This window comes from Alosa sapidissima, chromosome 2 (genome assembly GCF_018492685.1).
Source record: "Alosa sapidissima isolate fAloSap1 chromosome 2, fAloSap1.pri, whole genome shotgun sequence".
NCBI lineage: Eukaryota > Metazoa > Chordata > Actinopteri > Clupeiformes > Clupeidae > Alosa > Alosa sapidissima.
The window spans coordinates 16,436,836-16,462,018 of record NC_055958.1 but is presented as its reverse complement, the minus strand read 5'-3'; the positions used below and the strand labels follow the sequence as shown (position 1 = coordinate 16,462,018).

At 42.5% G+C, this 25,183-nt stretch overlaps 2 protein-coding genes and 1 long non-coding RNA gene across 19 annotated transcripts; 2 read left to right on the top strand and 1 right to left on the bottom strand.

The window, feature by feature from the left end:
* Positions 1-1,664: 1,664 nt before the first annotated feature.
* Positions 1,665-2,884, bottom strand: LOC121701573. The gene is made up of 3 exons (XR_006028015.1): positions 2,741-2,884; positions 2,130-2,195; positions 1,665-1,917 (listed from the first exon to the last, which is right to left on the bottom strand). It is a non-coding gene; the product is annotated as an uncharacterized LOC121701573 (long non-coding RNA).
* A 97-nt stretch (positions 2,885-2,981) lies between these two features.
* LOC121701507 (RNA-binding protein 44-like) lies at positions 2,982-9,862 on the top strand. Of its 6 annotated transcripts, none has more exons than XM_042084134.1 (20): positions 2,982-3,175; positions 3,521-3,649; positions 3,854-3,917; positions 4,032-4,138; positions 4,267-4,347; positions 4,443-4,488; positions 4,619-4,749; positions 4,878-5,800; positions 5,858-5,980; positions 6,064-6,143; positions 6,445-6,573; positions 6,975-7,140; positions 7,259-7,296; positions 7,429-7,525; positions 7,629-7,743; positions 7,906-8,034; positions 8,108-8,178; positions 8,310-8,380; positions 8,586-8,832; positions 9,198-9,862. In XM_042084134.1, the coding sequence occupies exons 2-20, from the start codon at positions 3,553-3,555 to the stop codon at positions 9,489-9,491; spliced, it is 3,009 nt and encodes a 1,002-aa protein (XP_041940068.1). In that variant the 5' UTR covers positions 2,982-3,175; positions 3,521-3,552; the 3' UTR covers positions 9,492-9,862. The 6 variants fall into 6 exon arrangements, with proteins under 6 accessions (XP_041940068.1, XP_041940064.1, XP_041940066.1 ...); XM_042084130.1 differs by adding an exon at positions 3,284-3,374 and having other exon boundaries at positions 4,878-5,980; XM_042084132.1 differs by having other exon boundaries at positions 3,524-3,649; positions 4,878-5,980.
* A 510-nt stretch (positions 9,863-10,372) lies between these two features.
* Positions 10,373-24,897, top strand: rbm44 (RNA binding motif protein 44). Of its 12 annotated transcripts, none has more exons than XM_042084121.1 (18): positions 11,024-11,184; positions 13,222-13,330; positions 13,432-13,556; positions 13,798-13,864; positions 14,061-14,134; positions 14,568-14,648; positions 14,759-14,804; positions 15,396-15,526; positions 15,612-16,825; positions 17,654-17,733; positions 17,830-17,958; positions 18,281-18,446; positions 20,785-20,890; positions 21,066-21,164; positions 21,266-21,342; positions 21,549-21,619; positions 21,756-22,002; positions 23,951-24,897. In XM_042084121.1, the coding sequence occupies exons 2-18, from the start codon at positions 13,254-13,256 to the stop codon at positions 24,236-24,238; spliced, it is 3,078 nt and encodes a 1,025-aa protein (XP_041940055.1). In that variant the 5' UTR covers positions 11,024-11,184; positions 13,222-13,253; the 3' UTR covers positions 24,239-24,897. The 12 variants fall into 12 exon arrangements, with proteins under 12 accessions (XP_041940060.1, XP_041940059.1, XP_041940058.1 ...); XM_042084119.1 differs by having other exon boundaries at positions 11,025-11,184; positions 13,807-13,864; positions 14,028-14,134; XM_042084117.1 differs by having other exon boundaries at positions 11,025-11,184; positions 14,028-14,134.
* The last annotated feature ends 286 nt before the right edge of the window (positions 24,898-25,183 follow it).

Here is a 25,183-nt window from a genome sequence, read left to right as displayed (position 1 = left end):
AAACATGGACAGATGAACAGGTCAGCACCTCTAAATGAATTAAGAAAAAAGGATACAGCAACTGGATTGAACGTTATATCCACGATGTTAAAGGTAAGACGATATGGCTAACTGCTAACTTAATACCACTTTATTAACTGGGTTGCACCGATAAACCTGTATAAAGGCACGGCCTTGTCTATCATTTCTGTTCAGAACAACTCAGGCTTGCATTTAAACCAGCCTGATTTTAGTAGCCATGAGACCGTTTCACGTGGATATACTATTGAATTTTGAGCTCTAGGTAACGTAGCTTCTAAGTGTTATCGTTAGCCTTAAACTGCCGACAGATTCAAGATGTAAACTTCTTGTATCACAGTAGAATACTCTGTTAGCCGGTCAGGCTGTCTTCCTAACCAAACTAGGCTATAGTTTATGTTTTTTTGTGTGCAACCCACGTCGTAGCTTATTTATCTCCCTGTTTATCCTTTCATTTTATTGGCTTATTTTCGCGGAGATTTAACAAAGTCAAAGTTGTCTACTAATGCAAGTTATGTTCTGCTTTCAGTCAGGGTTAAGGAGGGTGGGACTAATGCCAATATTGTCAGGGTCAGGGCGAAGGCATACCCCAGTATGTTTAAAAATGAGCCAGCTTACAGGGTACAGGCTAATGATGTCATTAGCATACTATATATTTTTTCCCAAGATGAACTTAACACTTTGTGTGCGGTCTGAGCAACAGGCTTTGCATAAATACTTAGCCATGACCTAGTTTTAAATATATTTTCTTTTTTTTTTCAGGTTGAATTGATCAGCGGATTCAACAAACCAGCTGTGCCTGTGAAGCACGTCTCGGGCACTGCTCACACCTTGTTGGCCTCCTGTATACTCTTGCTCATTACTCTAAATTAGGATACAAATCAGTCCCCCTAACCAAATGTAAGACCTCCTTACCCCAAACTTGGCACATCCCTTCTTGAGAATTAGGCCTAGGGTCCAAACCTGTCACTCTTAAAAATTAACAAGGTCAAATCCAACAAGACCTAAAGTTGTCACACTTAAGTAAAAAAAGATTATGGTCATGATACTTGAAATCAAATGCCCAAATCAAGAGTCAAACTGCTCATACCTGAGAAGAACAGTGGATAGAACCTTTTCCTTCAAGCATGACCATGAATATCACTCACAAGTCATGGGACCGATGGCTCTTACAGGAGCAAAATGGTTTAATTTTTTTAAATTGGAGAGAGTGCAACTTTATCATTAAAAATGTATTTCTTCATCTGTAGCTACTGTGTTCACCTTATTGATGTCCATGTTGTAAGCTAATGTAGCATCAACATTAAAGCCAAAGTTTAAATGCATTACAAGTAAAATAACTACATTGTGTTGCTTTAGAATCTATTCAGTTTATTTAATTTCCAGTTAAGAATGTGAAATGTCATGACTGACATAACTCCATGCCTAAAAGATGCAAAAAACATGCCCTCTGCCATTGGCTGAAGGGACAAGAACAATGATCTGTGTCTCATTGTCCTATAAAAACATATATAAGTATAGAATAGAAGAAAATAGAAAATCGACGCCTTTTATTTTTTACTGTACAATAGAGATCAGCACAATCTTATTTTCCTTGTGCATTAAATTACTGTACGAGTTTGTGTCCAAAGTATTGCTAATACTGTAGAAAGTACTATAGTAACAACATTGTAGAAAAAGACTTCATGTTGGATAATTATTCACCCGAAATCCAGTGTAGAATGTCAAGAACTTTGAATCATTTTTGCTTCAAGCTGAAACAGGATGCCTTGAGGATGGTATTTGCCCGCCTTACGCAGGAGATCTCCTTCCGTGCTGCTTCTAGCTGCTCTTCCAGTGACCGAGAGTTCAGCATAGTCATGGTCAGAGTGGGGTGCTGGCTTAACAACTTGGTCTGCACTATAGGAGACAATAACAAATCAAAAACGTTCAGTTCCAACTGCATGTGTATCACGTAAGTTGTATAGTATACCATGTAACCTACTACAGTGAATTTGTTTCATTAATGGAGATTACATGTTATACCCTGCTGCTACACATAGCCTATGTCTTATGCAGCAGCTGTGTGATATTTTGCAAGATGGACATAGGAAATACTTTAAGTGTCTTACCCAGTGTCAACTCCAGCCAGGTCTAAGCTTACACTGGCATCTTCTGTCTCTCCAGCAGGTTCATTGCTGTGTATGTAATAATAAAACATTAGTTCTTGCACAACTGAATAAATCAACTCTTTGTGACAGACCTAGGTTAAAACATGACATTAGGAGACGTGTGAAACAATTTTCACTAACTGACCTCTCCCTCTATTTCGCATTGGTCTTTTATGAGTCGTTTTTGTCCAAGCGAACAGGACACTTCCTGGCAGGAGGCACGTTTTTCCAGCCTCATCATGGTGCACAAAACACTGCTCAATGAAATGTCTGGCACAAACTTTTGTGTTGGACGTAACGTTAATCTCCACGAACAACAAACAGCCTGCCCGTTAGCTGCAGTTAGCCTACATACAGTGACCAGGGCTTTCCCTGAAGTCAGCAAAAGACAAGCTTACTGCTTGAGACGTAGCATTTCTATCAAGGCATCATCGTAACGTTACCATACATAAATAAAACGACATCATGTTTGCGTTCTAACAAGTAGCATGATAACGTTACACAGTGGCTATCTTTAACATTAGCCTGGGGTTAAGCTAACCGGTTGGCTAGCTAGATAATTATGCACTTACCTGGAAAAATGTACCGATGTCTCTTCTAATTTTTGAAATCCACTCTCTCTTCAATCTGGTGTCTGTCAGGAACCGGTGGAACGAACGTGTTTTGTCTTTTTCCCGTCTTTTGTAGTAGGAATTACACCCAGGCACACAGCAGACATATTCGTAACTGATACAATCCACAACACACACAACCGTACAGAACTCGAACTTCCCACCCTGAGCATGACGTCAAAACAAGATGGCCGCCGTGTGAATATGGTGAGTTAGCACCCGCACCTGAAGATGTGAAAGCAATTAGCCCCGGCACGGCCTGGCCTAGCTCGCTTTGGCTCGACGGTCTGTTTCCAATATCCCTGATATCCAGCATGGACATGTATTTCTTTGGAATTGAGTGAACAACTGTTTTTAAAAACTTCGGCTACAAGATTGCTACTTTGAAACGATTTGGTAAGAGTTTAATGTAGGCTACCAGTTTAAGTTTAATTTCACTATTTACACCCAGCTGGAAGTTTTCCAGACCCACTCCCGCTGTATAATCGAGAAGGGTGTTCCCAGGCTAATGTGTTTCAGCACAGGTGTTTCTCAGTTATGATGGTAGATAATTGGCTGTGGCCAATTTACACCCTAGCGAAAAAGAAGGGCTACGGTAGGGAGAAATCTTATTTCAAGATTATTTAATGTTAAAAGTGTTTCGGTCAAAACCTTCGAAGACCCATTTGTTGTCACAGAGTTGCAAACTGTGTGTCATTTCTACTTGTTTATTTTTTTTTATTTTTTTTTTATTTGATGTAGCAGTGCAGCCTTCCTGACTTAGGCTACCCAATATGTGGCGTTTCCAGCCGATGCCAGAACCTGAATTGTATGCCACAGCGGTAACGTGGCAGTCGATTCCTTTCCAAAGCCAATACCAAGATGGCAGTGGTAAGTTGTCTGGACGTAGATATTAGGCTACTGGTGGCCACCAAACTATCATATTGTATTAATGCCACTGTTTGTGGTCAAAGGGCAGGTAAACTACTTTTACCTTATGGTAGCTAACTCTGTTGTTGCACTGTGAACTCTCCATTAAATGGATTAGAAAAGGGCCAAACACATTTAACCATGTATTTGTTTAAACCCCTGCAGCTGTCTGTAAACTTGATTATCCCCACTGGTCCAAAAATGTTGCGAAGAAGTTTATGCTCTACAGGTTGGTAGGTTCTTGTAACTGAGTATGTTGATTAGTCATTAATGCAGTCCTGTTAAGCCATAGAAACACAGGCGTGACTCACCATTGCACTCACAATTCTGTCTTTTTTTCCAGGTCCTTGTTTGATTTGGTGAACTCTGTGTATTGTCTGGAGTTGGAAGACAAGAGGTTACTGACATGGTTCTCCAGCCTCTCAAATGAGGATAGGAAAGTAATCCATGGTAATTTTGAGGTTATGGTTAATTATGTTACACATAAAATACCATTTGCGTGACAATAGTAACATTCACATGTTAACAGGAATAAGGTGTGAGTGCTTTCCGAATAGGCCTATATTTTTCTTTGGCAGACGAGGGAGGTCTTCATCAGTTTCTTCTAAATCATCCTGCTCTTGATATTGCTAAGCCTATCGGAATAGTCCATGTAAAGCGTGAGTTATTGCTATTCTGTTTCCTCTGACCTCTGCACTTACATGTAGCCTATCGGTGTAGGGTGAATCAATATGTTCAAATCTCACCCTTGCAGCACAGATAAGAAGAGCTGCTGAAGAAATAGCTTCACAGTTGAACAAGTATGTATGTATGTGTATTTCTCTGTCTGTGTCTGTCTGTCTGGCCTCGCCTCTTATGTGTTTATACCGCCGTGTGTGCTTGTGGCTTGTGTGTTCAGTTCACCTCCTGCCATGTGTTTTTGACGAACAGATCCAGATTGCCAGCATTTCATGGGGTGTCTCGGTGTAAAAAGTGTGGGACAAGTTGTCCTTCAGGGTCTGAAACATGCAGAACCTGTTTTGTTCATTCCCCAGCAGTTGAGGAGAGGATGTACTTGACAGGTTGTAAAAGTTACTCCTCTCATCCCCTATAGTAATACAACAGATGTTTTTAAGATAATTTTAGCAATGATTTTCTTGTGTTAATTTTGTCATTTTGATTCTGACAGTTTCACTTTTGTCTTGCATAGAACAAAAGGGCGGGGCCACTGTAATACCAAGAGATGCCAAGGAGGACCGAAATATGCTGACCAGTAGCCTTGGTGCTCCTGGTGACCACCAGGTGGCTCAGGGCGGCTTCCAGTCAGCTCTTGACGACAGCCGCACTTCACTGACCTCTCCTGGCCCAAGAGGAGGCGCACGTTTCTCCAAGGAGTGGCGAGAGGGTCGGAGCAGCGTTCAGAGTGTAACCACAAGTGCGTTCAAAGACACATCAGTGCAGGCCAGCTTCTCCCTGGATATGGAGCTGGAGAGTCACAGTAAGATGGCTGAGGGCAGTTCCCCTCCAGCTTACCCCGTCCTCCAAACACAGTTCAGGAATGTCACAGACAACAGGAGCTGTCTGGATCTGCAGAAAGAGACTCCCCCAGAATACCACAGCTTCCACAGCAGCTTGTCCACCGAGCAGGCTAGTGTTGACTCCCTCATGGCCACAAGGGGCAGCACAGAGAATAGCCTGATGACACCCACTGCTGGGTTGTTCCCTAGTGAAATCTCAGTGTCATGCCAGAAGTACCCTTCGGAGTGGACCAACCTGGACACTAACAGCCTGCAGAAAAAGACCAGAGATAATTGCATCATGAAGGAGTCTGTCAACTCCGAGCCGTGGCTCAACTGCTCAGTCACTCCAGAGAAACCCCATGCTTCCCCATCTCAGAAACCACATGTGGATCTGCCCTTGAAGCTGGACATCAAAAAGAGTCTGCAAACCCCATCTAGAGACGAGCAGTCAATGGCCGAGTCCTTCATGTCGATCAGTCCAGACAAGTCTGGAGTCCTAATGCCAGTATCAGCTGCTCCTGCCACTGTGAACCAGATGGTAGATGCCAGTGGCGACTTGCGAGCCCGTTTCACGTCTACGCAGGAGTGTGTAGCCGCCCCAAGGACCACGGACGCCTCCACTGAGATGGACTCTCCCATGTGCTTTGATCAAGACACCCAGACCTCACAGGCCTCCACTGAGATGGACTCTCCCATGTGCTTTGATCAAGACACCCAGACCTCACAGGCCTCCACTGCTGACAAGAGTGTCATCACGGAGGTCCACATGGCAGATCTCAATTACCTTACTAAGGTGAGTATGGTCGTCCCTGAAGTCTTAAACGCCATGTTCACACTTAAATGCCTGATTTGTTTTCAACTTCATATGTCCCATAGGAGTTTTTGCGACTGAAGTCAGTGGAAGAGGAACTGGAGCAGCTGAAAGCCAGCCAGCTGGATTCCAACAACACAAAATGGTGAAACCCAGGCTCTCAGAATCTCTCATATTATTTTTAATATTATGAATTGTTAAGATACAAGTGCGGTTTGCTGCATATCTGAAGGCACCAGTAAGTAAAATGTATTTATATAACACATTTAAACACAGCTTTCACTCACCAAAAAGTGCTGTACAAAATAAAACAAATTATAAAAAATAAACGTATAAATACAGAGACCTACAACACCCAACATAACACATAGACAGACACAACCATAATAACAACAGTATGCATCTTTAGTTGAACATGGTCTTTTTGCTTGTGTAATGTTCTTCAGTGGGTGTGAGTGTGGTCAGAGGCTGCAGCAGGCAGAGCTGAAGCTGTTGGCTCTGCAGTACTCCATGTGCCAGGATCACTGCTGGAGGAGATACTACACCTCGGTACAGGGGGAGAGCCAGCTGCAATGGTGAGATTCTCAGTGCGTGGTTGATTTGTGGGTCCTAATGAGTGTTTTGAAGAAGGCACCTTTGTAATATGTCATCTGAAACAACTTTCAGATGGCCCATTACAAATGCAACAACTGAAAGTTGTTTCAGATGACATTACAAAGGCAGGTGCCGTCTAACTTTCATCTGAAAGTTGTTGATCCAAAGGTATTCATTCCATTTTGTTAATTAACCACCTTCCATTGACTGCTGGATAGTTGATGGATGATGTTTTGCATCGACCTTTTAGAGGACCTACAAGAGCATTTACACTTGAAAACAGATGTATCAAAGAGCAGACTCTTCACATACAGAACTTTCACATACAGTACAAAGTTGCATCCCAAATGATTAGCCTCCATGACCTTTTTCCTCCTTGAAGCACTGGTGGGGTCCCTGAGAGCTTAGCTGAGACTCTGCGGGCCCTGGAGCAGGATTACATCCAGCTGAGGAGGCAGGTGCTCTCAGGGATTGCTCTGGATGAGTTAAACCCGCTCTCTGTGGACACCCAGAGACTCCACATAGAGGCACCGTACACCCCAGCACAGGTAGAATCGCGTACAGTACTTTGCACAGGTAGAATCATGTACAGTACTTTTCAGCTGTGTTCACTTTCGTGTGTGTGTGGTTGCTTTTAAACCCACCTGTTACATATTTTTTACACAGAAAATTAATGAATATCTGGAAGATGAGAGTCCACTTGAGTAAGTACATGCTTTGGTGAGTGTATAGCAAGTGTGTAGTGATTAGTTGTAGTATTATTTAATGATGCTTAATCGCTGACCTTCACATTCTGAACTTCAAATACATCTCCAAGTGTTCCTTGTTCTGTATAGATTTCAGTCTCATCTTCATAGTGAAACAGAAGACACACAAAAGCACTTCAATTCACTTGAAGGTGAAAGGCCTGCCACAAATATAAAATCCCAGAAGGTTTGCTACATTACCTATTCTTTTGTGATGTACATGTATACATATATATCCATTCTGTTCCCCAGTGAAATATTTTTGGTGTGTATGTTTAATTTTCATACAGGATGCCCCGGGTAAGCATGCAGTGCCACACACAAAGCCAGGTGGTGTGAAAAGCTCCAAAATGGTGTCTGTGAAGACCCAGAAGTCCGACCCATCCCATGGATCCACCAGACCGGGTAAGAGCTGCAACCCCACCCTAAATTAAATTAGGATTGAATTAAGCGTTTAGTCTCCGCCTTTTGGCAATTGCCTTTAGCCATTTGTGCTCTAAGCAAAAGCAAGGCCTTCAGACATAGCTACTCTAAGGAGCTTTGTTCCTGTTATATTAATTTCTACAGGTGGTGGTGAGGGAGTAAATGTTACCAGCGAGGCCTGGTACGATGCAGAGGAGGAACTTGGGGCTGCTGGCCAAAGCCTGAAAGAGGAGCGGCTCAGAAAAGCAACTGAGAGTGAGAGAAACAGAAAAGGTACGTTTGTCGGTCTGATTTGGTCTTGTTTGATCTCCACTCATTTCACTCATGCACTTTCATTTTGTTATAGTGGAAGATGGTGATGGTGTCAGTTCCAGTGGCCACTTGCATGTTACAGACTTCCATCAAGATGTAACTGAGGTACATGCACGCACGCACACACAGTGTCACGCTTACCTGCTTGTGCTCTTCGAAGGAATGATTGTGCATTGCTCATTGACTGCCATAGGAGGGCAGCAAAGTCTTAAGTAAAATCCACTCACCTTCTGCAGGAGGATCTGTTCCTTGCATTTAAGAAATGTCAACCGAGAGATGTTTGTTTCACAATGTCGGACAAGTCCAGGTAAATTATGCTTTCATTTCAAGTAATGAGAACCCACAGACATGAACTAAATGGTATTTATTTTGTTTTGTTTGTTTTTTAAAAGTGATGTCAGTTGGTTCCATTTACCTCAGTAGTTTAGCTTGAGTCTTAAGCTTCCGAAATTGGTCTGCTATTATTGACAACCATATTATAAAGTCTCACACTGACCTTCCACTGTTCAAAGGAGTGGCAAAGTGACGGTGAGCTCTCCTGAAAATGCTGTGGCGGCGGCGCGAGAGCTCAGCGGCACCTCCATCCACGGACAGCCCGTCCAGGTGAGGCGCGTCAGCAGACTACCTGCAGCAGGCCCTGAGGGGGAGCACACCTTCAAGAAGCCCCACGTTCCCTCTGCCCCCACACCAGCACCCTCAGGAGACGTGGCCAAGCTTGGGGGCGTGAAGACAAGCACTCCATACAACATGTCCCCCAAAGTGAGTGAGAAAGCAGCCTCTTCTGAACACTCTGTTTACTTGACTGACACTGGACCAGAGAAATGGTTACATATGGGTGCAAAGGATCATCTTGCATAAGCATGCTACAAATCTCCCATACACATTTGTTGTTGCTTATGTGTTAGTTTTTTTTTTTTAATTATTATTATGAGATCTCATTTTTAATTCAGTATCACTTAATTATTTATTTATTTTTAAAAGCAAAAGATACTTCAATACTAATTGAAATGATTTGACATGTATTCAGCTAAACAAACTAGGGTCATAGCCTATTTTTTTCAAATATGTGCAATACTTTGGCTTGTGCTAAATGTCTAGTAACCTCTTGTATCTCTATTTGCCAGCCTGTTCGCTGTCTTATAGAAAAGCTCTTGAACATCAGTGATGTGCCTACGGCCACGGGCACCTATGTGCCACAGCAGCCGCCTACCAACACCACCACGGTCACCTTTGGCACGCTCATGAGGCAGCTGTCAGAGCTTCACCCATCAGTGGCTCGGGAGAAGATTGTGGAGGCGCTGCTGGAACTGCGCACCCAACACCGCGGCTCCCTCAACTGCCTGTCACTGTGCACTCTTGTGGAGATGACCTCTAAACTCCTTTCTGCGCAGGCCTCAGACTCTGTGAAAAAGGGCTAGGAGGGGAGTCTAGGAAAGGGGTTAGAAGGGGGTGAGAAGTCATTTCTAGACAAAGAGGAATTTGTAACCCTGTCTTTATTTGTGATTGTTTTTAAGTTTGTTTGGGGGGGGTTTGCAGAGGAAAATAATTTTGATTTTATATTTCTGATTCAGCTCTAGTTATGTGTGGCTTTGTTTCTTTTTTCAAGTTCAAGTTTCTTTATTTTTGTCACATGCATAGTCATAGACCTACAACAGGCAGTGAAATAAACTCCTGACTCCACTCCAACTGTGCCATCACATGCTAGTAATAATGTTATAGAATAGAAGTTAAGTTTAAAACATGAATAAATAAGAAGCAAAAAATACAGATAAAAGCCCCCCCCCCCCCCCAAAAAAAAAAAAAAAACTACCCCTACCTATAAATACAATAAAACCTTGTACAACTAAAAAAAAAAGACTGTCAGCTGATGTGTTGTTTATGGAGTGTCCACTGAACCTGGAGAAATCAGTTACTGGCACTTATGATGCCTTTTGTACGTCTTCAGTTAAAAGTTAATAGACCTAGGAATTAGGTCAACGAAGAGGGCATATGAGCCCATTCCTTTGCACTCTGAAAAGTCAGGCTTAAGTTCAAAGTACTAGTGTCTGCAGCTATGCTTTCAATTGTGTTTTTATTTGAAAACTGCAAATAAACCCCAATGCATAATTTTTCCTGAGCATTCAACATTAGGAGCTGGAATAATCACCATAGATGACTAATATATGTGGATTTTATGTACCACTTGAAAAAATAATACAATTAAAATGACTGACCACAAACTAAATTAGGGAGTTAGTTGCAACAGCAGGCCAAGCAGCCAGCCAACCTTCAAATGAATGGTTGTTACATTCATAGAAGCTAACTATTTTAAACTTTGTGTACATTACCCTCTAGTGGATAGGTAGTGTCATTACTACTAAACGCGATCTAGTAATGAGATTGCAGCTAGCAAGTTATTCATCAATTTGGAAACATCAGTTTGTTGAAGGTAAATGATTAATTCTTTCTTAACGTGTAATCGACCCACACAGTTGTTTATGTTGGACAACTAGCTAATGTTAGCCAGCAATACTGTGGAAATGATTTCACATTATCTTTTTGCTACAAGTACAATGCTAAGTTATAGAAGCTAGTTACAGACCTAACGAGACAGGCCAAACGTTAACACACCTGGATAAAAAGTGACTAACATAAATGATGGAATTAGTCTGATTATATAGATAAATATGTATAAGATATCTATTAAAAGTCAAATATTAGTTCCCGCTTTGGTCATCAGTTGAAGATAAGCTCTCTAAGTTATGACCTGTAAACTTAGATAACGTTAACTTCATTAACGTTATCTCTAACTTAGCATGGACTAGTAAGGTAGCTAACGTTAATTACACATGTCAACTGAGTGTAAGTTCATCTTATTCCTTAATAATTGGTTGGACATTTCACAATGTAATGGGAATGTATATTATTTATGCTGATGCTCTTTTATCATGATAAATAGATCGTGAATGTATGTTAGCTGCGTTCAGGGTGGTGGGTTGCCAGTTGAGCTGACGTGATGGCTCGCTTGTACCTTGGCTGATTTGAGCAGATATGTGAATCACGAATATTGAATGTTCTGACGCGAGTTTTCCTGCGCTACACATAGCCTACACACGTGTCTCTGTCGTGTCAGACAGTGTTGCCAGATGCCAGGAAGGTTTTCCAGCCCAAAACCTCGTCAAAAACCGCGAGAATGCACAAAAAACCGCCCAAATTTGCTTTTGCTTGTTTCTCATTTAAACACATTGAAATCATTAACAAGCTTTAAAATGACCCATTTTTCGACTTAGCCTATCCAATTTCAGAAACAATATTCAATCAAATGAACGCAAAAGTAGGCTACACGGACGTCAGACTAATATTCTATAAGCTTATGTTACGGAAAATAATGCAATAGGCTAAACATAGACTATTAATCTGTCTGTTTAGTGTCAATAGACGCTTGGAACAAAAGCATTCAGTAGGCTAGCCTAACATAAAAACATTGAGTGGATATATGAACATACAAAATAGCCTAATGCACAACATTTCAATTATTTATAATAGCAACATGACACATGCATATTCATGTATAACATTAGATGAAAATCGCATTGATTATAGAACAGGGGTGTCGACTCTTTGCAGAGGCAGTGCGTTCATAACTGGTGGGCCAACTGTAGGCTACACAAAAAATATTTTCATAGGCCTACCCCAAATGTAGGCTAAAGGCTTGAGTTAAACTTGAGTCTGACAGCTGTGATTTAGAACAATTAATTAATAGCCTACCTAGGCGCTATATATTCCCTGAGACAGGCAGTTAGGCCTAGAGTTTTCATGAAAATCGCACTGAATAGGCTATTAGGACAGTGTCAGTGCGCTATTTGCAGAAGCAGTGCGTCCATGCATGGCAACTACACGCAAAAAATATTTTCATACGCCAGATATAGGCTAAAGGCAAACTTGAGTTTGACACCTGTAATTTAGAACAATTAGTAGGCCTACCTGACAGGCAGTTAATCCTAGTTTTCATGAAAGTCGCGTTGAACGAACAGGGGTGTCAGTGCGCTCTTTGCAGAAGCAGAACGTTCATGCATGGGCCATCTCTACACAAAAAACATAGGCCTATGGCCCTAGGCCCTTCGTGAAAATCGCTTTGAGCAATTGTTATTAGGCCTAAAAATAATTAAAAAGTTCTAGTAGGCCTAGGCTTTGTCAAACTTCCTCAACAACTGTCGGGCTGGACGGAACGTGGGCCGTAGTCCTATGTCAAGCCATTCGCGCAAGACCTGCGCACATCCATCAACCCTGAAAGAAGGGGTAAGTCCATCCTGTCTCGTAGGTAATCTTTCAGCAGTGTGCACACTCATGAAGAGATTGACTGTAATGACAAAATGCTCTTTGCCCACTTTGGCATATTGACATTGTCAGTCAGCTAGCTAAGTTTGAAAACCCCGCGAGCTGTGTGTTTGAATGGCGGTCTGCGCCAGAGTAGGGGAGAACCGGACTGAAACACTTTTTAATTAAACGTAATTTACAAAGACATCGTAAAACACTGAAAGCTAATATTTTGTCACAAGCAAACTACATCGGTCCTCTGTCAAATACAGTTGCATTTTCAGCTCTGAACAAAACCATTCAGGATTTATTTAAGGAGAAATCGAACATGCGTTTTGTTTCATTCGTCCCTCCAGACCGGGATAAATGAAACGACATGGGGGACGAAAGAAACATACAGCTTAAAATTCCCACAACTTCAATATTTGACAACATCATGAATGGTACTTGAAATATGTGTTAATTTGGATAAATTACTGCTGGGCTTTACTGTCTGCTGTTAATATCTAACAACTAATTGCGGTCATTGTGAAGCGCATATCTCGCGGTTATGGAAATACCATGCACTATTAGAATGCATGTTTCGATACATAAGGTGACGTGAGCTGAGAGTGTCTGTTGTGAGTTTAGGGGGGCACGTCAGCCAGAGGGTGAGTGAGTGAGTGAGTGAGAGACTGCTGCCTGCTGACCAGAGACGGTCGCTGGAAGAAGGGTCTGAAGTGCCTTTGTTTCGGCTACAAAAACCCGCCGAACTGATCCGAAACCAGCCCAATTTTTATACACCCGCCCAAACCCATTTTTGCCCGCAAAATAGATTGCAAAACCGCCCAATTGCCCAATCTGGCAACCCTGGAGCCAGATAGTCGTTTAGCTCGCACTGGAGAATGCCGCTGCTAAAATACCCTCCAACGTGTCGGTCGTGCACGGCTAATTCACAGACCAGCTTTTATGCTCAAAAAAGGTAACTTATGTCCGATTTCTTCTAATAATGTTACAAGTAAGACTTAAGAACAAATAGCAAAGTCCTTCGTTTGTCCATTTAAACCTTTGGTCTTAACTTAGCAGCGCACTACCGAAAACGTTACCCAACATGTGGTGGCCCCCTGCGATGCCACAACCAGATTCTTATGCCGCAGGGATAACGTGGCAGTTGATTCCATTTCATAGCCTCTACCATGGTGACCGTGGTAAGTTGACTGGCCATTAGGAGTGGCCACCCAATGATCACATTGTATGTTATTGTGGTCAAAGGTGTTATAGTAAAATCTGTGAAAAGCACAGTGACACTCAGCAACATAACCTATTGGATATACAATTGGAGGTACAGTGCAGGTGTCTGTTGCATGACATGTGATGGAAATGTGTAGGACTAGGTCACAAGTTAAATATATTTAATAATAACGTCACTGTTAATCATAATTCTTTAAGCTTCTACAGGTCTCAGCAAGTATCCCTACTTGTCTATAAATGTGGCTAAGAAGTTCATGCTCTGCAGGTATGTCTAATTCACGGTCACCCCATAAAGGTCAGTAAGGTCTGTCAGTAATAACACAGTCCTCCAGGTAGAAGGCATAGAACACACAGGCTTGACATACCTTTGCATGAACTGATATGCATTTACTTTGTTCTGAAGGGGAGAATTCTGTGTTTTTCTTCAGGTCTTTGTTTGATTTGGTGAACTCTTCATATAGTCTGGAGCTAGAAGACGAGAGGCTGCTGGCGTGGTACTCCAGTCTGTCAGATGAAGATAGGAAAATAATCCAAGGTAATTCAAATAAATTAATGTTTACTTAATTGAATGGGGTTTTAGGTTATATGGGATAATATTTGACAAAATGAAATACCATATGGTTGACAACTGACAAGACTGCTATTCACATCTCAACAAGAATATGTGTTATCAAAGGTCAAAATCTCTGTGCACAGCCCTTTTTGCTCCAGGTGCTGATGGTGTGCAGTATAACTATTGAAAAGTCAAAAAGTAGTATACATCGCACACTGGAGGGTATATTTTGCTGACTTTATTTGGCGTGAACAGCGCATTTCGCAATTTGCTTCATCAGGCAAATTACGAAACGCGTTTTTCACGCCAAATAAAGTCAGCAAAATATACCCTCCAGTGTGCGATGTATACTACTTTTTGACTTAAGAATATGTGTTATGTTAATAAGTCCAACTTTTTTCCCCCCCTTTGGCAGACGAGGGAGGTTTTCATCAGTTTATTCGGAAGCATCCTGCTCTTGACATAGCACAGCACATAGGAATAGTCCATGTAAAACGTGAGTTGTTGCTTTTTATACAGCAATTGCATAAGATTGGTGATTTCCTCTGCACTTTATGCCTTACACAGTCCCTATGAATTTGTTTTAAATCTCTTCTTTCTCTTCAGCACAGATAAGAAGAGCAGCTATCACAATGTCGTCAGAATTAAACAAGTATGTCCCTCTTGCCTTCTTTGTGTTTTGTTTTTAATGCCACTTGTTATTAGCTATCATGATGCCAAAGTTATGATTTCCATACAATACCATGCCTAAGTATCTCAATACCAGTACTGAAATTATGCAATTGCAGAAACCTTAAACATCAGTAAGAGATGTGAAATGTCAGTGGTAGCTAATGTTGTTGGTCAACTAATAGTGGAGTAATAGAATAGGCCTGGAAGGCAGAATATGGAACTTTTAATTTTTTGAAAACTAATAAGAAATATGACTTTTATTAAAACCTGAATAAATTACCATTCTTTAGTATCAGTACTGCTAAAATGGTGTAAACATTTAAACATTCGGTGTAAACATTCAAAATCAATGCAAGTCGTCATGAAAATGTATCGTACTTAAGTGTAGTATCGTACTTAAGTGTAGTGTCCTTCAAAATGTCAACTTTGAAACGTTTTCTTTCCCTTTTTGTGCCTAAGGAACGCACATTTGTTTGTCAAGTTGAAAGGACTATGCAACACTATTTGTTATGTGGAGTTAAGTTTTGTGCAAAATGCAATTCACCTCTTGCCATGTGTTTTTAACAAACAGATCCAGAATGCCAACATTTTATGGGATGTCTCAGTGTAAAAAGTGTGGGACAAGTTGTCGTTCAGGGTCTGAAGTATGCAGAACCTGTTTTGTCCCTCAACCAGTGGTCGATGAGAGTACGTACTTAACAGGTTATAAAGCTACTGCTTCCCTTTTGTTTGTGTTGAAATGTCAATTTTGATTCTGTGACTTGATTTAATGTTTTGTCTTGCATAGGACAAAAGCAAGAGCCTGCTGCAAAGCAAAGCAATCCAAAAGAGGAGCAAAATATGCCAAGCAGAAACGGCCTTGGGGTCTGGGGTGTCAACAGCCATGGTGCTCCTGGTGACCACCAGGTGGCTCAGGACAGCTTCCAGTCAGCTTTTGACGACAGCCACACTTCACTGACCTCTTCTGGCCCAAGAGGAGGCGAATGCCCCCAGGCACCACGTTTCTCCAAGGAGTGGCGAGAGGGTCGAAGCAGCGTTCAGAATGTAACTGCAAGTGCATTCAAAGACACATCAGCACAGGCGAGCTTCTCCCTGGATGTGGAGCTGGAGCGCCACAGCAAGATGACCCAGGGTAGTGCCCCTCCAGCTTACCCTGTCCACCAAGATCCGTTCAGGAGGGTTACAGACAACAGGAGCTATCTGGATCTGGCGCAAGAGATGCCCCCTGAGTACTACAGCTTCAACAGCACCATGTTTGACCAGACGTCAGCAAACTTGATGGAAAACACCAGCCTGTCCGCCGAGAAGGATGATGTTGACTCGTTCATGGCCACAAGGGGCAGCACTGAGTGCACAGAGAGCGGTCTGACTACATCAAGTGCTGGGTTGTGCCTGTCTGATGTCTCAGTGTCCTGCCACAGCTGCCCCTCTGAGTGGACAAACCTTGATGCGACCGCTGATGAAAACCTGCGGAATAACAAACCCCGAGACGAGTTTCATAGCATCATGGAGGAGTCTGTCAACTCTGAGCCGTGGCTCAACTGCTCAGTCACTCCAGAGAAACCCCATGCTCCCCCATCTCAGAAACCACATGTGGATCTGCCCGTGAAGCTGGACATAGAAAGGAGTCCGCAAACCCCATCTAGAGACGAGCAGTCAATGGCCGAGTCCTTCGTGTCGATCAGTCCAGACAAGTCTGGAGTCCTACTGCCAGTATCAGCTGCTCCTGCCACTGTGAACCAGATGGTAGATGCCAGTGGCGACTTCCGAGCCCGTTTCACGTCTACGCAGGAGTGTGTAGCCGCCCCAAGCACCACGGACGCCTCCACTGAGATGGACTCTCCCATGTGCTTTGATCAAGACACCCAGACCTCACAGGCCTCCACTGAGATGGACTCTCCCATGTGCTTTGATCAAGACACCCAGACCTCACAGGCCTCCACTGCTGACAAGAGTGTCATCACGGAGGTCCACTTAGCAGATCTCGATTACCTTACTAAGGTACTCTATGATGGTCTCCCTTTAAGGGGAACTCCATGGTTCTTCAACCTGGGCCCCATTTCTGGATCTAAATTTTAACTTCAGACATTAAAGGAGAATTCCGGTGTGATATTGACCTAAAGTGTGTTGAAACATGATACCGAGTGTGAACGTATGTCTCATAGCTCATCTTGGCCTGTCCCCTGCACTTAGAAATCTGGCGCTAGTTAGCCAATGCTACCAACAGTGTTTCGTTGTGGTGCCCCGGGCATCAGCCTAGCCATGCAAATAAATCACTGTTTTACACCATTTACGAGGCTGAAAGTAGCTCCATGCTTCATTGGTAGACTTCCGAGGGCCTTGACATTTAAAACGAGACATTGAGAACTTTGAAAAAGCACTGGTAGTTTATTTACAAGACGATTTTTACAGACAGTACCTTCATGAAGTTTACCGTTCGCCACCATCTTAAATTTAGTCACGAAAAGTCGAGCGATGAGTACGAATGAACAGGTATGATAAGGGATCAGATTCCAAAAATAATTCTGTGGAAATGCATGGATTCCAGTTGCTTCCAGTAGCAGCAACTGGAATCCATGCATTTCCACTGAATTATTTTTGGGCCCTAATTTAAATGGCTGGCAAAGTGCAAATTCCTCATGCATGAACTATAGCTACTGTGTGACATGTAGGAGCATTGAGCTCACTCATCAGTGTTTGTAGTAAAGGTCTTACCCATGATGTTATATTAGCAAATGGATTTTGAATAGTTGTTAAATTAGTTCTAGTTAGACTGAAGACTTTGCACATAGCCCATCATGTAAATTAGGATCCCTATATGTCCCATAGGAGTTTTTGAGACTGAAGTCAGTGGAAGAGAAACTGGAGCAGCTGAAGGCCAGTCAGCTGAAATCCAACAACACAAAATGGTAATATACTGTTTGCTTCTTATCTGAAGGCCTCAATAGCTATAGTACATATTTATCCATGAACATTTGTCTTTTTGCTTGTGTAATGTTCTTCAGTGGGTGTGAGTGTGGTCAGAGGCTGCAGCAGGCAGAGCTGAAGCTGTTGGCTCTGCAGTACTCCATGTGCCAGGATCACTGCTGGAGGAGATACTACACCTCGGTACAGGGGGAGAGCCAGCTGCAATGGTGAGACTCTCAGTGCGTGGTTGATTTGAGATTTCTGATTAGTTAATTAATGTCGGTAAAGGTAAAGTTAGGGGCCTGCCTTTGTAATATGTCATCTGAGTATGTCTAGAGGACAGGTTACTTCATTCTTTTCTGTTAATTAAACTCCTTTTCATAAACTGCTGGATTGCTGGTGGAAGACATGACGGTGACATTTGCACCAACCTTTCCAAGGGGGAAAACATACAGAGAAAAATATATTTGAAGAAAAACCTTGCAGAACCTCACAGAACAAAGTTGCATCCCAAATGATTAGCCTCAATGACCTTTTGCCTCCTTGAAGCACTGGTGGGGTCCCCGAGAGCTTAGCTGAGACTCTGCGGGCCCTGGAGCAGGATTACATCCAGCTGAAGAGGCAGGTGCTCTCAGGGGCTGCTCTGGATGAGTTAAACCCGCTCTCTGTGGACACCCAGAGACTCCACATAGAGGCACCGTACACCCCAGCACAGGTAACCCCTGACTGTGTATTATTATTTACTATATTATTTACTATATCATGGGGGCAGCCGTGGCCTACTGGTTAGGGCTTTGTGCTTGAAACCGGAGGGTTGCCGGTTTAATCCCCGACCAGTAGGAAAAATGTGGGCGGAAGAAGTGGTTGAGCACTGCTCTCCCATGCCCACATCCACGGCTGAAGTGCCCTTGAGCAAGGCACTTAACCCCTCACTGATCTCCCATGCCCACATCCACGGTTGAAGTGCCCTTGAGCAAGGCACCTAACCCCTCACTGCTCCCCGAGCACCGCTGTAGCAGGCAGCTCACTGCTCCGGGTTAGTGTGTGCTTCACCTCGCTGTGTGTTTACTGTGTGTGTATTACTCTGTGTTTCACAAATTCACGGATGGAATAAATGCAGAGACCAAATTTCCCTCATGGGATCAAAAGAGTATCAATACTTATACTATACTTATTACTTCTCTGGGTTATCCATTTTCACATGCAGTATACCCTTCTGCTGTATGTTGTTTTAGTCCAGAAACTGAAATTGTATCGGAACGTGACATATTACTAACCGTCCCGTATGTCCAACCTCTTACCTCGTATGTGTCACTTAACCCTTTGTCACTTCAGCCTTATGGCACAAAAAGGCTTATTGTGTGATTATGCTACATTTCTATACAAACCAAGACAGCGGATTCCTAAAGAAACGCAAGCACCCACACCATAAGTGTATCTAAATTAGCTATGTACCAAAAATTACATTTTACCGTGACTCGAAGAGCTGTAAACAGTGTTGTAAAGCTGCATGTACAAATCCGGTTGGAGCTCCAGTGGAATTTTGAATTGCGACGAGAATTCTCGGATTAGCCGTTGATGTCCCATGAGAAAGGTTGGGAATAGGCACCCACCAGCCCAGCACTAAACTCCGAGCGTGGTAAAGAAAATCGGATATTTCAGGCAGTAAAAGCCCCGGTAAGAACCAAACTAGATTTTGTTCAAATCTACACACCTATGGCTACTGAAAAATGTATTAAGGTTAATTTATTGAATCTTATTTTGAAGTATTAGTCAAAGTCAAAGTCAAAGTCAGCTTTATTGTCAATTTCTTCACATGTTCCAGACATACAAAGAGATCGAAATTACGTTTCTCACTATCCCACGGTGAAGACAAGACATATTTTACCAAAGAATTATGTTGAAGAATGTTTTTTTATTAAAAACATTGTTTTAGAATTTTCGAACAAAATGGTTGGTAATTAGCACGTTTACGATAATTCTGTTTGAGAATATATATGGAGTTAATTCTACACATATGTAGAATATACTCAAGACTATATACAGCGGGGAAAATAAATATTGAACACGTTTTATAAGTATTGAACATTTTTTTTCAGTAAGTATACTTCCAATGAGGCTATTTGCATGACATTTTCACCAGACATTAGTATTAACTCAAAATATCCACCCATATAAAAAAATTCAAACATTAAAGTCCATTATGTTATGTGTAATAAAGTGGAATGACACAGGAAAAAAGTATTAAACACGCCTGCTGAAATTTCTTAAATACTTTGTGGAAAAGCCTTTATTCGTAATGACGGCTTCAAGGCATTTCCTGTATGACTAAACTAATCAGTCACAGTATTCTGGTGTGAGTTTGGCCCATTCTTTTAAACAGATAGTCCTTTAATATTGAAGATTTCAGGGGTCCCTCTTGTGAATCTTGATCTTTAGTTAACTTCCAAAACTGTTCAATTTAATTGAAGTCAGGGCCTTGATTTCCTTTCTCTGAAAGCAATTGAGAGTTTCCTTTGTTGAATGGTTTGGATCATTGTCCTGCTAGAATGTCTAGCCATGTCTCATCCTCATCATCCTGGTGGATGTAAAGATTCTCCCAGAACAAAACGACTCCATTCATCATTCCTTCAACTGAAAAACAGCCCATACCATGATGCCGCCACCACCTCCAAACCTCACTGTTGGTAGGGTATTTTTAGGGTGATGCACAGTGCCATTTCTCCTCCAAATATGGTGTGTAGTGTGACATCCGAAAAGTTCAATTTTGCTCTTGCCTGACCAGAATACATTCTCTCAGTATTTCATAGGATTGTTCAAATGTTGTGTAGCAAACTTTCAACAAGCTTTGACATGTTTTTCTTCAGCAACAGAGGAATGCGGGATGAGCCGGTGAAAATTTCATGCGAATAGCCTCACTGGAAGTATACTTACTGAAAAATATGTTGACGTGTTCAATACTTGTTTTCCCCGCTGTATATACGTTTTTTTAAGGTTACCGATGTTGCTTCTTTAGATTTGTATTTTCATGTCATATATTTATTTTTATAAAGATTGCAATCTGCAAGGCTGCAGAGGCCCATCCAAAGCCACACGGTGTTAAAAGTTCCAAAGTGGGCTCCCTGAAGACTCAAAGGAAATCAGGTTCCTCTAGACCTGGTAAGAGATGCAGTCCACATCCAAACATGAAATATCCCATCTGTATGGTGTTGACTGAAGTGTTACAGATATTATGTATATTGAAGCCTCCTGGCGAGTTGTGCTCTAAGCAAAAGCAAGGGCTTAAGACATAGCTACTCTAAGGAACTTGATTCCTTTATACTCATCTCTACAGGTGGTGGTGAGGTTAGTGAGGCCTGGTACGATGCAGAGGAGGATCTTGGGGCTGCTGGCCAAACCTTGAAAGAGGACCGACTGAGAAAAGCGATTGAGAGTGAGAGACGCGAAAAATGTTCGATTGTCTGTGTTGGTCTGCTTCAAATAGTATTGTTTAATCTACGCTTGTTTGATTCATGGACACTCTTCCTGTTACAGTGGCAGATGTTGACGGCAAGAACATTAGTTCCAGCTGTGATGTTTTCATCACGGACCTCCATCAAGATGTAACGGAGGTAATCTTATTCTGTCTCCTTCTCTCTCTTTATTTTTCTTTCTCTCTGTCTTTGTCTGTTTCCCCCTTTGCCCTCACACAGGGCGCTCTGCTCCCTCTTACTGTCTGTAAATTGCCAGTGTTTCCTATCAACAAATGGCTGCATGGCTCATCTACTACCACCAGAGGTCAGCAAAGCCTCAAGTTAAATCCTCTCTCCCTCTGCAGGACGATCTGCTGTTTCTATTTGAGAAATACCAGCCCAGAGAAGTTTGCTTCACAATGTCAAACGCTTCCAGGTAAATGTTGCTGTTTGAAATAATCCCGCTGACGCCCATTAACTTGATCTTAACTGAACTCAGTGGTTTAACATCAGTATTAGTCCACTTTAGTTGCGAACTGCATTGTATCTGATCCTTCTCTCTTCTTTCAAAGGAGTGGCAAAGTGACGGTGAGCTCTCCTGAAAATGCCGCGGCGGCAGCGCGAGAGCTCAGCGGCACCTCCATCCACGGACAGCCCGTCCAGGTGAGGCGCGTCAGCAGACTACCTGCAGCAGGCCCTGAGGGGGAGCACACCTTCAAGAAGCCCCACGCTCCCTCTGCCCCCACACCAGCACCCTCAGGAGACGTGGCCAAGCCTGGGGCCGTGAAGACAAGCACTCCATACAACATGTCCCCCAAAGTGAGTGAGAAAGCAGCCTCTTCTGTGTTCCTTACTGATATTGGACCACATAAATTAACTAAGGTTTAGGCTTCATGTGGATGCAAAGAATGATCAAGCAAAATTAGTATTATCAAAGTCCTTATAGGCAAGTCCCCCCACTCAGCGGTAGTGTTGCACAATGTATCGATACTAAAAAGGTATCACGATGCCTTCACGCAAAAAACGATACGATTTCCGACGTTTTTAGAATCGATACTTTATTAAAATAATAACGTTCTGTGTCTGTGTGAACTGCTGCTCTCAGTGCTCCTTGCACGCATCTAGGCAAGTGGGCATGTCCAGCAGGCAGCTCTGAGTGAGTGAGTGCGCAGGCAACGTCAACATAGTTCTTTGCCGACAGTCCTCGGCCTTGTGGATAAAACAAAGGTGAAATCTGGAACTAGCCTATTTCAGATAGGCTACATCGCGAATATTGAAGGCAAGCCATCAGGTACACAGAGGCCCGTTCGTAAAATATGTTTCAAAGTCATTTAAAAGCAGTAGGCTGCGCATGGAACTTGGCTAAACACCAAGACATATCCCAACATTTTTAAAGAGTTCAAAGAACGACAGGTTAAGGAATAGGCTATAGAAAACACGACTACATGGTTAGTGCCAAGTTATTCTCTTCTGTTTTAGTCTAGCTTAAGTGAAACGAGTATGGTTCTCTGGGATAAAGCGAACCTTCCTTCATCAATTGATTTTGACGAGACATAACGAGCTGTAATCATTTTGATGAGACATAACGAGCTGTAATCATAGGGTGCTAACGTGATGAAAGCGCAATGTTCACGCCAGAATGACATTATCATAACTTGTAAATAATCTATTTCATGTTCGGTCAGTACTACTGGTAATATTTGTCATGGCATGTAGACTGCAATTTGTTCAATAATTATTGCCCAGATGTAGGATAGGCTACCCGAAATGCGCTAATTAAAGCCCACAGCATATAATACCACCAAAGCGTGTTGAGTCCTAATAATAATATTGTTACGTGGTAGCAAATCATGTTATCAAAGAAATAGACGTCATGTAGGAATGCGCACAGATATATTGCAACAGGTAATGGTGTAGGCCTATCTGACGAAGACCTGAGTGGTGGTAACGTCGTACTTGTACACTGGGCGCAAAGAAGACTATCCTCACATTTTTCCCTTTGCAACTGTCAAAGAAATCCCATGAACACGGGAAGGCCTAGGGTAGCCTAGGCTATACTGTACATCAGATGGCCTAAAGATTAGGCCCCTCTGCATAGCATTCAGTGCAGCATGCAGTAATTTCAAAACTGACCTTGATCTAGCCTAGTTTGGCTATTTAAAGCTACTTTATTGCCAAAACACAACACAATGTAAATGAACTATAACAATCAATAAAGGACTTCATCACACAAAGTAGGCCTACTATTTTACTGACTATAAAAAATAATAATTATGTAGGAAGTTTAGAACCCGGAATTGACCTGCACACTACAAAAGTGCACCGAATTCAACACAAATGACTCAATACACTTGGAGGAGGTATGAGTCCTTTCTTTTTCAGATATCTTAGGATTTCGCCGTAGTATCGTTTAAGTATCGAGCATCGTGATATTTATGGCAGGTATCGTGTCGAAGTCATAATTTTGGTATTGTGACAACACTACTCGGCGGCCATCTTGGAAATGCACTTTGGGCAGTTTCCTGGCAGCTATTTGCCAATCCAAGTGAATAGGAAGGCATACAGGAAGGGGTGGGATGTATGTGTAGACAACTGCCATATTTCTGTTACGAACTAACCCCATGCATTTCTATGGAGGATTCTTTGAGTGCTGTATCTCCTCATTAGAAAGTCTCTGGTGTAATGCTCTAGGGCATATGGAACATTCTTCACACACGTATACTGACACCAATGATCTCTTGTATCTGTTTTTGTCTCTGCCTACCAGCCAAGCCGCTGCCACATAGAAAAACTAGTGAACATCAGCGACGTGCCCACAGCCACTGGCACCTATGTGCCACAGCAGCCGCCTACCAACGCTGCCGCCATGGGCAGCTTCGACACGCTGATGGGACGGCTGTCAGAGCGCCACCCGCTGGTGGCCCGGCAGAAGATTGTGGAGGCGCTGCTGGAGCTCCGGGCCCAACACCGCGGCTCCCTCAGCGGCCTGCCGCTGCGCACCATCGTGGAGATGACCTCTGACCTCCTGACTGTCAAGGCCTCAGTATCACCGTGAGGGGTGGTTTGGATAGAGAGGGGTGGGAACGCTCTAGAAGGTTAGGAAGGGGCTCCGACGAACATTACTGTTAATTGTAGCTTTCAATGTTCCTCATAAAACTGTTCCACTGTTCCGTATGAGACACTGTTCCACAAGAAACACTGTTCTGATGTTTCAATATTTTGTTATCTGGACCATTCTGAATTTGAAGAATACTGAAATTAAAGAAATTGTACATTTTATACTGTGAGTGTTATCAGAATTCCCATGTATCCAGGATATGTAAGCATATTGTAAGACGCTCAGAAAATTATATATATAGCCTCGGAAACATAGCGACGTCGAGCTATATCCTCACTTGAAGGAGCTTGTGTGGACAAGTAGGGTGAAGAGTTAAATGGCAATGATGTTATTACATACTCGTTAATCTGACTCCATTTGATTAATAATTTGTATCACCAATCAATTACCAAGTAACTAGTTTATCAGCTATGGAGGAGAATGGCATGGCACACTACGAGAATTGAAGTTATCCGATTGGTAGGCAAATGAACAATTTAATAGGCATTAAGTCTTAAAGGTAAATGTAACCCATATCACTTCAGTTGAATGTACGAGTAAACTCACATAGTCTACTGTAACAAAGTAGCAAATGGTAACAAAGGAAACTTAACCAATTCACAGAGGTAAACTTGACAAGTTAGAGATAACTGATACACCAGATAAAACAATACAAACCCAGAGATAGAGAAAAGGGGAGAGAAAGAGAAAGAGAGAGAAAGACAAAGGGAGACAGAGAGAGAGAGAGGAAAAGAGAGAGACCCAGAGAAGAGGTCCAAGGTGGAAAAGAAGAGAAGATGGGAAAAGAATCCCCAAGATGGGAAAGAAGACAGAAGAGCCCCAGGAGGACAAGAGCCTCCACTTTTATCATTCACTTGGGGCCACCCCTGACTCATCAGAGCC

What these genes read in the sequence shown, in the direction of transcription:
- LOC121701507 (XM_042084132.1), top strand. Translation starts at nt 3,553, where the DNA reads ATGTGGCGTTTCCAGCCGATGCCAGAACCTGAATTGTATGCCACAGCG. An exon ending in CCATGGATCCACCAGACCGG is followed by an intron (nt 7,744 to 7,905) that starts GTAAGAGCTGCA and finishes TAATTTCTACAG; the next exon opens with GTGGTGGTGAGGGAGTAAAT. An exon ending in ACAATGTCGGACAAGTCCAG is followed by an intron (nt 8,381 to 8,585) that starts GTAAATTATGCT and finishes CACTGTTCAAAG; the next exon opens with GAGTGGCAAAGTGACGGTGA.
- rbm44 (XM_042084117.1), top strand. Translation starts at nt 13,254, where the DNA reads ATGCCGCTGCTAAAATACCCTCCAACGTGTCGGTCGTGCACGGCTAAT. An exon ending in ATCAGGTTCCTCTAGACCTG is followed by an intron (nt 20,891 to 21,065) that starts GTAAGAGATGCA and finishes TCATCTCTACAG; the next exon opens with GTGGTGGTGAGGTTAGTGAG. An exon ending in ACAATGTCAAACGCTTCCAG is followed by an intron (nt 21,620 to 21,755) that starts GTAAATGTTGCT and finishes CTTCTTTCAAAG; the next exon opens with GAGTGGCAAAGTGACGGTGA.